Here is a 12,558-nt window from a genome sequence, read left to right as displayed (position 1 = left end):
AGCTGTTGAGATGCCCGCAACGCGAGGTCTCTTAACCGCAGGTGACCACGTCTTTCGGAGGATGGGGGAAGGCGCTTCAGGACAAATAGGGGGGCTCTTAGGTATTTGCAGCCGGGGCCCCAGCGCTGCCAGTCTCAGGTGTGGGCCTGGGGGGGGGGGGATGGACGACGGAAGGCGCGGCGGGGGACCCCGACCTAGCAGGTCCGCGGCTGTCAGAGAGGTGCCCACGCCCGCCCGCCTCCCCCTCCTCGCCCCCCGCGGCGCGGGTCTCGGCGCGGCGCCCCGCCGGGGTGCAGGGCGGAGCTAGGCTGGGACTGGCTGGGGGCTGCCCCGCCCGGCGCCGGGGCCTTCGTGCCGGCCCCCGGGGAGGAGTTATGATAATTTCCTTCTCATTAAGGCGCCCGGGTCCCCCGGCTATTGCCGGGACACACAGTGCGGGCGCGGCTTCCCGGGTCCCCGGCAGCGGCTTCTACGCGCGCGGCGGCCGCATCTACGCTCGCGGAGCCGCCGATGCGTGTCCAGTGACCGGGACAGCGAGGCCCTCGCGTGGCGGGGGCGGCGGCGGACGCCCAGCCACCGTGACCCCCATTTTGGATTTACCGCTCGGGGGGTGGGGGGAGCCTGGATTTAACTGGCGACTGTTTTGGGGGACGCCGGACGCCATGTTGTGGAAAATAACCGATAATGTCAAGTATGAAGAAGACTGCGAGGTGAGCTGGGTGCAGGGGCGCAGCCCGGCCCCGCCCGAGTCCAGCCCGGGAGGCGGGGACCCACCGACCGAGGTCCGGGCGCGGGCGCGGGCGCAGCGAGCAGGCACCAGCCTCTGCCCCTCGAGGGGACGGGGTCCGCTTTTGCGGACGCCCCTTAGTCCGTTTCTCCCGGGCCCTCTTCCTGAATCGGGCCCTTCCCCAAACCACCCTCCGGAACAGGGCCTGGAAGGAGACCGGCAGATCCCACCCACAGAGCTTACCGGTCGGTTTCGTGCGAAGCAAAACAGCCCTTCTTTCCCCTTTCTCGGAAGAGCGCCCCGTCTACAACGCTTAGACGCGGCTTTTACGCACGAGATCTCCGTCCCGAGGGGTCAGATGAGGCGACCTGCCGGCGACACCTTTGCAGAGTCCCCTCCGCGGCGGGCTTGTCACCTGCCCCGCTAACTCCTCGGGGAAACCAGAAAACAGCCGAAGTTTGGCTCTCCAGAGAAGTGGGGGCTGGGGAGCGCCGGGGGGGGGGGGGCGAGGCCAGATGGGGCCGTAAGCGCTCGGGAGTGCTCCAGCCAGTCCGACAGGTTGAGCTAGAGTTTCGGAGAGTGGGAGGGAGGCAGGCGGCGAGCGGGAAGAGGAAGACGCGGGCGGCGGGAGGTGTGCGCCCGGGCGCTGGCATTGGGGAGCCCGGGCTGGGGGGCGACGCGGGCGGGGGGCCGCGCGCCCGCGGGACCTCCTGGGGCCGCCCCTGTTGGCGGGCCCGGGCACTTCCGCTAGGGGGCGACAGCGCCCGTTTCTCCTAGTTCCCCGCCACCCCTGTGACCCCGCGAACCCAGGGAGACGAGTCCTTTAAGAATTAGGTCGGACAGCCTGGAGGCGAGGGACGTGCGCAGGCGAGGTTGCCCAATATTCGGGGTCCTTAGTTCTCCCCCTCTGCCCCGGTTTGTGGGGATACTGACCGTGGCCCGGCAGGGCGGCCCCACTGGGTGTTCCCCGCTCGGTCTGGACCCAGCCAGCTGGGGCGGAGTGGGGTGGGGAGCAGCCCTGGCCGCGAGGCGTCCCTCCCCGAGTTCCTCGGGCGGCCTTGGGTGGCCGGCCTGCCGGGGAGCGTCACTTGCCCGGAGGTCTTTGTCCTGAGGGCGTGGAAGGGAGGGTCCCTGGGGCGGGGAAGATGCGCACTTCCCGCTTCGTGCGCTTTATCCGCGTCTGCCGCTTCCCCACGTTCTTTTCGTCTGGCGCCGCTGACATGTGCGGGCTAGTGAGCGAGCGCAGTCCTCACGGTGCCTACAGCATGCCGACTTCCTCCCCGGGCCCGGGCCTCAGCTACTCCTGGCCCAAGACCTGGGGTTCGGATCCGGCTCTTGAGAGCGCCCCGGGCGTCCGACCTCCCAGGCCTTCGCCGCCGGGCTTTGAGAGCGAGTTCCCCCAGGTCTTTGGAAGCCTCTTTCCTCCGCGGACTGGCAGTTCGCAACGAATCCCCCGGCGCACAGCGCCTCTGGGTGCTCTCTGGGCGGAGGGCAGGCCCCACGAGTCGGGTCCCCGGGGACGCACGGCTCAGCGCAGCGGCTGCAGCCACTTCGCAGTAGCGGGGTTTCGTACTAGCGGGGTCTCTGCTTCTCTCTCCCAGGATCGCCACGACGCGAGCAGCAATGGGAACCCGCGCCTCCCCCACCTCTCCTCCGCGGGGCAGCACCTCTACAGCCCCGCGCCGCCCCTCTCTCATACTGGAGTCGCCGAGTATCAGCCACCACCCTACTTTCCGCCGCCCTACCAGCAGTTGGCTTACTCGCAGTCGGCCGACCCCTACTCGCATCTGGGAGAAGCTTACGCCGCTGCCATCAACCCCCTGCACCAGCCGGCGCCCACCGGCAGCCAGCAGCAGGCCTGGCCGGGTCGCCAGAGCCAGGAGGGGGCTGGCCTGCCCTCGCACCACGGGCGCCCGGCCGGCCTGCTGCCCCATCTCTCCGGGCTCGAGGGTGGCGCCATGAGCGCCCGCAGGGATGCCTACCGTCGCTCCGACCTGCTGTTGCCCCACGCGCACGCCCTGGACGCCGCGGGCCTGGCCGAGAACCTGGGGCTCCACGACATGGCGCACCAGATGGAGGAGGTGCAGGTGAGCGACGCCTCGGCTCTTGCCCCTCCTGCCCGGACCTGTTTGCCCCCCAGCCTCTCCTCTCCCCTGCCCGGCCTCCCCGGAACTTAAGGGAAACTTTGTCGTTTCTCCCCCAGAATGTCGACGACCAGCACCTGCTCCTGCACGATCAGACTGTTATTCGCAAAGGTAGGCAGCGAGAGCAAACTTTTTTCCTCCCTGGGCCGCACCTAGCCTGGCAAGGTTGGGGGCATTTGGTGGCCACCTTGGGACAGTTGTGGTAGGGAAGGGACCGATGGAGGAGGGGGCGGGGGTTGGCTGGAGGAACATAGGCTTTTAGGAGAAAGAAGAGGGCATCGCTTTTGGAGCTAAATGAAAAGGGATGGTGGTAAAACTCTTAGGATTTGTTACTCGATAGTGTTCTCTTGGAGACTAGGGCCCCTTGAATTTCATGGTGTTTTTACAGTGTTAGTCTTCCAGAGTGAGTTTTAACACTGACTTAATTTGGAAAAAAATCAGACCACGCACCTTGGTTGGGTGGTTGATGCTGTGGCAGTTGTTGAGTGGATGATTGAATTTCCCGTTTCATAAATGCATGTGGCAAGGATCCCCAATTCTGACCCGCAAGAAGAGGTTTTGAAACAGTTTGGCCTACCAGATAGACAGCCTTCAAAGGACCAGAGTGGGACGATCTGCCAGAGTCTGGGTTTATGCAAGATAGTGGGGGAGGGGATTTGGAACATTGGATGGGGGGGAGGGGGGAATGTCTCAAGAAATTAAGTTACAGACTGAGGGATTGCCAGTTTGGCTGTTTTGAAGATGGAGTGGCCCTAAATGAAAGGGAGTTGTGGTCTGCTACTTGAAGTTAAACTCCTTGAAATCAGTTGGGAAATGGTTTTTGAAGAACAGCTCAGAAAATAAACCGAATTTCCCAGGAAACTTGTAACAGGGCAGGTTTGTTTGTATTTTTAAATTTACCGTGATCAGCTGCACCGAAAGGTTTCAGCAAAGGATCCGCGCGTGCGGGGTGATTGTGGTGGTTCTTAGAGGAAGGAAAAAATCCCCATGTATGTAGGATTGAAGCAGTCTTCTGAAAACCAGTGTTCTAATTAAACACATTTTAACAGTGGCTAGAAAATGAAAACCCTCCACGCTTGGGGTCATGACTAATTAGCTTTGCAAGGTGTTAACTTGTGAATTTCAGATTCGATTATCTTTGAAGAATTGGACTTAAAAAAAATGTGCTTGCCCAACACACAACGCTGTTTGCTTAAAGAGCTCTTTCAGCTCGGGTTAGAGGTTTGAAAAGGTCCCTTTTTCGTAAACGCAGCTCTCGGGGACTGCCACGTCTAATCTTCGTTCACAGGTCCCATTTCAATGACCAAGAATCCGCTGAGTCTCCCTTGTCAGAAGGAGCTGGTAGGGGCTGTGATGAATCCCAGCGAGGTCTTCTGCTCGGTCCCTGGAAGATTGTCCCTCCTCAGCTCCACGTCTAAATACAAAGTGACAGTTGCTGAGGTCCAGAGGCGATTGTCCCCGCCTGAGTGCTTAAACGCCTCGTTACTGGGAGGTGTTCTCAGAAGGTACATGGGGGCACATTCTGGGCACGGTGGTTGGGTTGGTGTACAACCCAAAAGAACCAAGGAGGTATTTTTAACATTTATGTAACTTTCATACCTAACACTGAATTCTAATCGGCTCAGAGTTTTAGTACATTCCTTCTCTTTTAGAAAGTGCCAGATGCAGAAGGAAGTGCTAAATCACGCCAGCAAATTATCATTTGGTTAGAATTTGATTCCATTATGAGATGGTGGCGTCCCTATTAGGGGGAGAGGAGCTCCATGGGGTTTGCTACCCCGGGGGACTTGGGGGGCTGCCACAGTTTCTAGAAGTGAACATTTATCTGCTCCAGTATCCTTTGCAATGTTCTGTGACTGGGGGGGGGGGGGGGGGGGGGGCGGGGAGGAATGTTGCTGTTAAGAAAGATGTTTGAATTTTACAGGCATTAATTAAATGAGGGACTCCCTGTTTCACTTGATTGCGACCCACATAATGTAGATACTCTTGGACAGATTTCAGTGTTGGTAGCATTTGAAGGATGGAGAATATGAAAGCGTGATTTCTTGAGAAGAGCCACAGTTCACTTTTGTTTTGACTCAGAGCCAAATCTAAAAATGGAGGCCGGTCCTTGCGGGAGAAGTTGGACAAGATTGGGTTGAATCTTCCCGCCGGGAGACGGAAAGCTGCCCACGTTACCCTCCTGACGTCCTTGGTAGAAGGTCAGTGGGGTTTTGCTTTTGTTTGGTGATGTTTTAATATGTTGCTAGGTTGTTTGTGTCTTTAATGCTACTCTGAAGAAAAGCTTAAAAACAGCCCTGTCACCAGTTGAGAGATGAAAGTGATTTGTCCCGAGTTCATTGCAATGAATCACAGTAATTTTTATCAAAGAAGTTAACATTTAAATACCTGCCTGCTTAGCCATCCTGTTCTGGGTTCTCCAGCAAATCATTATTAAATAGAAATGGGTTTCCCAGACCGAAGAATTCACACCGTAGGGTGTTGGGACATTTCCTAGAAGTGAACCAGTTTTTGAAAGATGCAATCGATCGACGGGTACACCTTTCAAAAGCTGGTTGGTTATGTATTGGTGGGAAGAAGCCCCGTTTCTAGCTTTGGTAGCTGGGGAATATCAGGGTTGTGGTCGGTGAAGAGAAAAGCCTTTGCATACGCAATTCACAAGTCCTTTGTTCATTTCCCCCATGGGAAAAAAAAATTAGTGGGGCCCCTCTCCCCCGACCTAAAATAGTAGGATGTAACATTTTCATTTATTGAATGGGCCCCTACCCCCAATCTGGAAGGGAGCCAAGAATGCAATTACAGCCTTTAAAAAATAAAGGGGAGGGGGCAAGGGAAAAGTGAAATATATGTATTTTTTAGAAAGACCAGCTCATTGTTGCCCAGTGGAACGTGGGGAGGCTTCTCCCGGAGCCTGGAGCAGCCTCCAGCCCTTGCCCAATCAGCAGGGCGCTGGGCTCCGGCTAAGGGCAGGGGGAGCCAATGAGGGGTGGTCTCCCGGCAGCCAGGCAATCTTTTGAACACTGTCTGTCCCTGGTCTCATGGCGCGACTGCCGTGCCGAAAGCGACTTGGCAGAGCCCCGCTCTACCTTTTTACGGGTGTCTTTGGGGGTCAGGGCCAGGAGAAAGGAGCTGCCTGCTAGCTGCCTGTTGGAGAACAGCTGTCCTGCATGGAGAATGGTGGGTTCTGTGTGCGTGGCGCGTAAATGCGGCTCCGCTAGGTTTTCTGACCAGCCGGGCGGGGGTGCTTGAATGAGAAAGTGTGTGCCAGAACAATGGTTCTCAGATTCTGATTTAGTAAGTCTGGGGAGGCAGGTGGAAGCCTGGGGGTGGGGGTGGGAGGGGTGCCACTATCTGGGTTTCAGCAAAGCTCTTGCCAGCCGCCCACGGGGCGGCCAGGACCTGGCATCTCTGGTCAGAGATGAGCCCCCTTGCTTTTTCGTCTCCCTCTCTTCGTCCCATGATTTGGACAAAAGGGGGTGAGTAGTCCAAATCGGTATTTGGGGCCCTAAGCATTTCCAGTGGAAACGCGTGCCTTTCTTTTCTTAAACATTCTAGAGACTTGCCTCCTTCAGGAATGGGGCACCCTGAGTTAAAAAGAAAGTTCTACGTCAAAGACTTCATCCCAGTTTCATAAAGAGAAGTGCCCCGTCGGCTTTTGTCAGAGATGCTTGTCTTTAGCATTTCCCTTCCCTTGTGTCCACAATGAGAGCTTTTATAATCCAGAGAAAGCATGGGTGTGTCAAGAATCTGAGTTGGGTCGAAGACTGGTGAGCACTGTTGGAGGGCAGTGAAAAAATTCAGGGTCTTTTTTCCCCCACACATGGTAGGATTTCCTCCTCAGTTCCTAGGGGAGTGAACCCACTGAAAGTACCCAGGAAGGTCTACTCACTCGCTGGATTGTTTTCCTGGTGTGTAATTTCATTTTAAAATGCAGAGGGACTGGGGGGCCGGGCCGTCTGGGTTAGCAGAAGAGGGAAGGGAGACCTCCTAAGTCTGTTGCCATTGCTGATTATTCTAGGGGAGGCTGTTCATTTGGCTCGGGACTTTGCCTATGTCTGTGAAGCCGAATTCCCCAGTAAACCAGTGGCGGAGTATCTAACCAGACCTCATCTTGGAGGGCGGAATGAGATGGCAGCAAGGAAGAACATGCTTCTGGCGGCACAGTGAGTATCCAGACTTGAACGTGATGGCTGGATGCCCTCATGTTGGAAGTTGGGGGCCCAGTGTAGTCCCCGGGGCTTGGGAAAGGAACCCGCACTTAAGTAAGGGTGTGGAGCGAAAGGAACTGACAAGAGGGCCTTTTTGGACACGTCAGATGGGTTAACTCTTCGGTAGGATTTGGAAGAATAAATGAAATGAATGTGTTGGTTAGTAGTGACTGGAGCTGCTCAGTTATTCAGCTCAAAGTAGTTACACTACCCGTTCATTATGGTGTCTCCATATCTTACAAAAACGTGTTGAAAACAATTTGTTTTGTCACATCCAGGAAAGATTGGGTGCCTTCTGCCTCCTGATAAGATTTTTTTTATGCTTAAAAAAATTTTTTTTTTAACGTTTATTTATTTTTTGAGACAGGGAGACTGTGAGTGGGGAAGGGGCAGAGAGACAAGGAGACACTGAATCCGAGGCAGGCTTCAGGCTCTGAGCTGTCAGCACAGAGCCCGACACGGGGTCGGAACTCAGACGGAGATCATGACCTGAGCTGAAGTCGGACGCTTAACCGACCGAGCCACCCAGGTGCCCCTTCTGTTTTTTCACATGTCACGATCCAGTTGGATTTGTAGGAGACGTGTAGGCAAACTTTGTCTCAAACCCTGCTTCATGCAGCTGCAAGGTTTCTCCTAGAAAGCCGACAGTGAATGGATTTTAAAACGACGGTAAAAGGGGCACCTGGGTGGCTCAGTCTGTTGAGCGTCCGACTTCGGCTCAGGTCATGATCTTGCGGTTCGTGGGTTCGAGCCCCGCGTGGGGCTCTGTGCTGATAGCTCGGAGCCTGGAGCCTGCTTCCGATTCTGTGTCCTCCCCCCTGTCTCTGCCCCCCACCCCCGCTTGTGCTCTGTCTGTCTCTGTCTTTTAAAAATGAATCCATAAAATGACGGTAAATGAAGCAGAAATCGTACAGTCAGGAAATGGGGCAACGGTGAACCAGTGTGTGCAAAGGGCGAGTTTCGGGGCCACGTGGTTCTCCGTGTTCTTGAAGAAACTGGTACCGAGCTGCACCAAATAAAGGGCTAACCCGATACCTTTGGGCTGGAAATCCGGACTCCACCTCTTTCACTAGTCCCGGTGACCTTGGCGTTTTGACGGGGGTTAATCCTGTTACCTTTCCTAATTGCAGTGAGGATTAAAGAAAGATAGTGCTTGATAGAGTTTAGCTCCGGGCCTGGCACAAAATAGGTGCTAAGTACAACTTAGCTCCACCGTTAGTCTCCAAGTCTGTCTGTTTCTCTGGTGCGGCCACGTGTTCTGATTGCCTCCTGGGGTGTCATCCTTAGGGCGATTTGGCTCTGTCCCCTTGACCTGTCAAGAGCCAGACTGAGCTCACAGGTATGCGCTGACTGTCTCCACAGGCAAGTGTGTAAAGAGTTCACAGACCTTCTCAATCAAGACCGAACGCCCAACGGGAACAACCGACCCACCCCGGTCTTGGAGACGAACATCCAGAACTGCCTGTCTCATTTCAGCCTGATTACCCACGGGTTTGGCAGCCAGGCGATCTGTGCCGCTGTGTCTGCCGTGCAGAACTACATAAAAGAAGCCCTGATCGTCCTAGACAAATCCTACATGAACCCCGGGGACCAGAGTCCAGCTGATTCTAGCAAAACCCTGGAGAAAATGGAGAAACACCGGAAGTAAGACAGGAGTGAGCCACGGGGCCGAAGGGTCTGGAAGGAAAAAGGCCTCCAAAGTCGTTCTCCACCCGGACGGACTGGGAACCCCTCTTGCCTGGGGACAGTTGGTTACCCGCCTTCCCATTAAAAAGGCCTCCAGCGATTCCTGGATCGTTTACGTGCCCTCCTGGATTCCTTAGTGTTATTTCTGTAGCGCTGAAGTGTGCGTCTCCTTGACTCTGGACAAGTCACTGGAAGGTGACAAGTATTGTTTTATTCTTTTGAGACCCATTGTTTTCTCTGAAAGTGGTGCTACAAGTTTTAGAACCTTTTAAATCCGTTCCCCGGGCTCGAGAGAAAACCCACACGCGTAGCTGTTGAGATATGTGATCGATGGCCATTCACATCAACGGTAACTTGCAGTGTCAAGGTAATGGTTGGCTTCTGGCGTCCACTAAAGATTTATCTAAACAAAGTATTTATCCGGCTTCTAGCTTCTTGAGAGATGTCAAATCCTGCATACAGGAGGAAGCAAAGATCCTCTCTGCTCAGCAACCAGCTTATCAATAGCTGGTATTTGACACACAAACCCCTGGTTACAAGGGGCTCTTTGGGTTTTTACGAAACTTGTAGAAATGAAGCCTGCTGATGATTTTGTGTTTTCTTTTGCTGTCTTTTTTTCTTTTTCTTTCTTTTTTTTTTTTTTTTAAACTCAGAGTTAACTCTTCAAATGGGACACTCGGAAATGACATGTTCCTTTAAGGTACTGAAGCTTTATTTGCATATTTATTTCACATTTTGGTGTTTTGAGTAAACTTGAAAAGGGTAGGCATGAAGCGTTTTTTTTGTTTTGTTTTGTTTTTTGTTTTTTTTTTGGCTGCCCGCCACCACCATGTCCCATAGGAGGCTCTGTATTTTGAGAAAACTGTGCGTTGAGTGTACAGATGTTATTTATGCGTAATTTAATGGGGTCTGTAAATATGGGTGCACTTGAGACTTTTTGACAAATGGGTTCGATTTTAATATTAACTTTGAAAGGTGATGGGGTAATCTAAAACACTAATTTAGGCTTTATTCATAGGTACGCAGGGTATTAAGAATTAAGAGGGTCTGGGCTCTGTTCTTGATGCGGAAGATTTCTATTTAATTGAAACTGTTCAAAAGCAATAACTTTGGGTCTCGTTCCCATCATGCTGAACCGGAAGATGGGTGTGCGGTACTGTGTGTGGGGGTGAAATGGAGGTTTGGAATTGAACTCCACGTCTGTAAACGTCCCCCAGATAATTATTGTGTATACGATACCTGTATAATAAAAAGTATTCTCGATAGAAGCCGTGAAAGTCGGGTTACAACTTGGTTGTTGTTGTTGTTGTTGTTGTTTTAAGTCTCTAGGATGAGTAGAATAGTGGCAGAGCTAATTTATGGTTGGCCGCGGCTCGCGGCTTAGCTCATGGGACTGAGCAGGGAAGGTGTGTGCCAAGGGAAGGCTGAAGAAGTTTCATTTTCTGTCCCTCGCAAGGCAAGACGCCTCCGCCGCGCTAGGTCTTACGGTCTTAACGCCCATGGGCGGCTCGCAACTTGGTGTAGTACCTCCCTCCTGCCACTAGGGCGGCCGGGCCGTGCGAGAGTCCACAGTTTTGGAATACCAGCTCTTGTACAAAGTGACCCTGTTAAGAAACACTGTGGTGGAGTCGCCACCCCAGAATTTGGAGATGGAACCGAAACTGACGGTAGGTAATCTTGGGCGCGGATCCTTCTCGGGAGGATTTTTGCATTCACTCAAACTCAAGCAATGGAAATTGTAGGCTTTTCGTTTTCGGTTCAGTGAAATTCTCCATCTTGGCCACAGGGAGGTTGGGTCTCCGCCCTCCGCTTGGGGAGCAGAAGAGGCTGGCCGAGCTCGTGTGCTTGCTGGATGTTTGTGAGGATCTTGAATGTGCTCCGCGGGTCCTTGATTTCAAGTTGAAGTGGCCTGGCCGTTTCCTCCAGGAAGTGAGATGTTTATAGTTTGGCAGGAGAGGCCGGCCTTCAAAGGGAAGTTGGGAGCGAAGGCATTTTCCACGTTGGATTAGGCTGTTTCTTCAACTCCTGCTTCATCATCCTTGATTTATAACTCCCTACCAAATGCTCAGCAATTCCTGATTTAGTGCTGCCAATGGACGTTAAGTCATTTAAACTCTGCCAACCTAATACTTTGCTCTTGGCAGCTTGTCCTTGGCCACTGAACGTGCCCATTAAGTTGGATTTATCTGGTTGATATGTCAAGTTCACAATTGCTTTGCTTTAGAGGAGTAAAAAGAGGTCTTAGGTTGGCAGTTATTTTCTCCATCAAGATGTGAGACCTTGGGTGTTAAAAGGAAGTTACGGGGCAAAGGGCTGAAGGGGAAGGGACTATTTTCTTTTCGACGTCTTAACCTGCTTTTGGACTAGAGTCTGGCTTTTAGGAGCCCTGCCCAATCGCAGTGCAGACAATGTTCTGGAAACGCCCCAAAGTCAACCAAGGATTGAAGTGAGTCATAAGCAGGGCTTGTGCCTGGCTCACTGCTCAATCGTCCTTTATCCTGGTTCCCACCAGAGCCCATAGATGGCCACTGGGTCCCCTGGGTCCAGGACACCTAATAACAGGTTTTTCTTTCAACACCTCTGAGCTGATGCCATGCCAAACAGCTAAGTCTCCCCAACAGGTCCCTATGGAAACTGGCTGCCTCACCTTTGCCCTCAAGCTCCTGTTTGTGAGAGGAAGGGCGCCCTGCCCTTGGACTTCCAGATCCAATGGTAGACCGCCGCTCCTTACGGGCTGGGGTGGTTTCGCTGCAAGCCCCATGACCGTGAGGATCCCATTTCTTTCTCCTGTTCTTCTCCCTATGGCTGTCTGGCTGACAGATTGAGCTTGCTTGTACGAAGGCACACGATGCTGCAAAGTCTGCCTTCTGGGAGAAAAAAATGAAGACGCATTTCTCCCCTGTCGTTGTCTGAAGGCACGCTCCTGTCGAGCGTTCCACGTGTGACAGACTTCTTAGCAGGACCGTGTGTCTGGTGGCTGGAGACTTGCCCATCCAGGTGTCTGGGGCCGTGATGCCCTCCTGCCTTGCAGACCGCGCATTTACAAGTTCTGGAAGGTCAGAGAGAGGGTGTTTTCAATTGGACTTCATGGTTGTCTTATCTTCTGTGTGCGCACAGTCGAAGTTGTGGGTTAGGAGAGGGACGGATTAGTCTGTTTCTCATTTGAAACGATTCCATCACAATGACCATCATTATTTTCTGTTGGGGGGCGGGGCGGGGGGGGGTAGGTCTAGCGTCAGGGTAAATTCTGAGACCTTAAGTTCCTGTATTTCAGTGTTGAGAAACAAAACAAGCGAGGGTCATGGATGGGTGACAGATAAACTCCTCAGGGCTTGGCAGTGGTGGGATTCCGGCCCCCCCCCCCCCGCCTAGTTCTCCCCCCCCGGGGGACATGTCAGTTTCCAGCCGTTGTGAATTCTTGTAGTGGTTCTGTTACTTTTGAGGATTGCTGAGCATTTCTGCAGTCTTTTCCTTTTGCTGGGGGTGCAGGCGGGGTGGTGAGGCGGCAGTTCGATTTGTCTCCTTGACAAGCAGGTGGAGAACCGGGGAAGTCGAGCTACTGTCGGCCACCGGGGGAGGGAAGAACAGGCTGAGGTTCCTTTAAGTGTGTTTTGCAGGTGAGGGAGCTCTCTTAGCCCTGGCATGGCAGCGTTCTTGGCTAATGTCTTCACTAGCCACCTGAGCCCAGGGGGCGGGGAGGGTTTTCTCCTAAGTTGGGAGGTAAGGCTTGCTTTTGAAATTTCAGTGCCGCAATGCGCAGGTGGCTATTCTCAGGGGTAGCCGTTGTTCCCGG

General features: G+C 53.7%; 1 protein-coding gene across 1 annotated transcript; it reads left to right on the top strand.

Moving 5' to 3' along the window:
* Window positions 1-480: 480 nt before the first annotated feature.
* TFAP2C (transcription factor AP-2 gamma) lies at window positions 481-10,140 on the top strand. Its single transcript, XM_042930104.1, has 7 exons — window positions 481-710; window positions 2,329-2,814; window positions 2,931-2,982; window positions 4,160-4,376; window positions 4,954-5,072; window positions 6,890-7,034; window positions 8,442-10,140. The coding sequence occupies exons 1-7, from the start codon at window positions 663-665 to the stop codon at window positions 8,725-8,727; spliced, it is 1,353 nt and encodes a 450-aa protein (XP_042786038.1). The 5' UTR covers window positions 481-662; the 3' UTR covers window positions 8,728-10,140.
* Window positions 10,141-12,558: the final 2,418 nt, after the last annotated feature.

The sequence above is a fragment of the Panthera leo genome, chromosome A3, assembly GCF_018350215.1.
Source record: "Panthera leo isolate Ple1 chromosome A3, P.leo_Ple1_pat1.1, whole genome shotgun sequence".
NCBI lineage: Eukaryota > Metazoa > Chordata > Mammalia > Carnivora > Felidae > Panthera > Panthera leo.
Note: the sequence above shows the minus strand (reverse complement) of the source record. Positions and strands in the feature narration are given on the sequence as shown.

Coding starts and splice junctions, on each gene's coding strand:
- TFAP2C (XM_042930104.1), top strand. CDS start 663: ATGTTGTGGAAAATAACCGATAATGTCAAGTATGAAGAAGACTGCGAG. Junction 4,377..4,953: donor CTGGGAGGTGTTCTCAGAAG/GTACATGGGGGC, acceptor GTTTTGACTCAG/AGCCAAATCTAAAAATGGAG. Junction 5,073..6,889: donor CCTGACGTCCTTGGTAGAAG/GTCAGTGGGGTT, acceptor TGATTATTCTAG/GGGAGGCTGTTCATTTGGCT.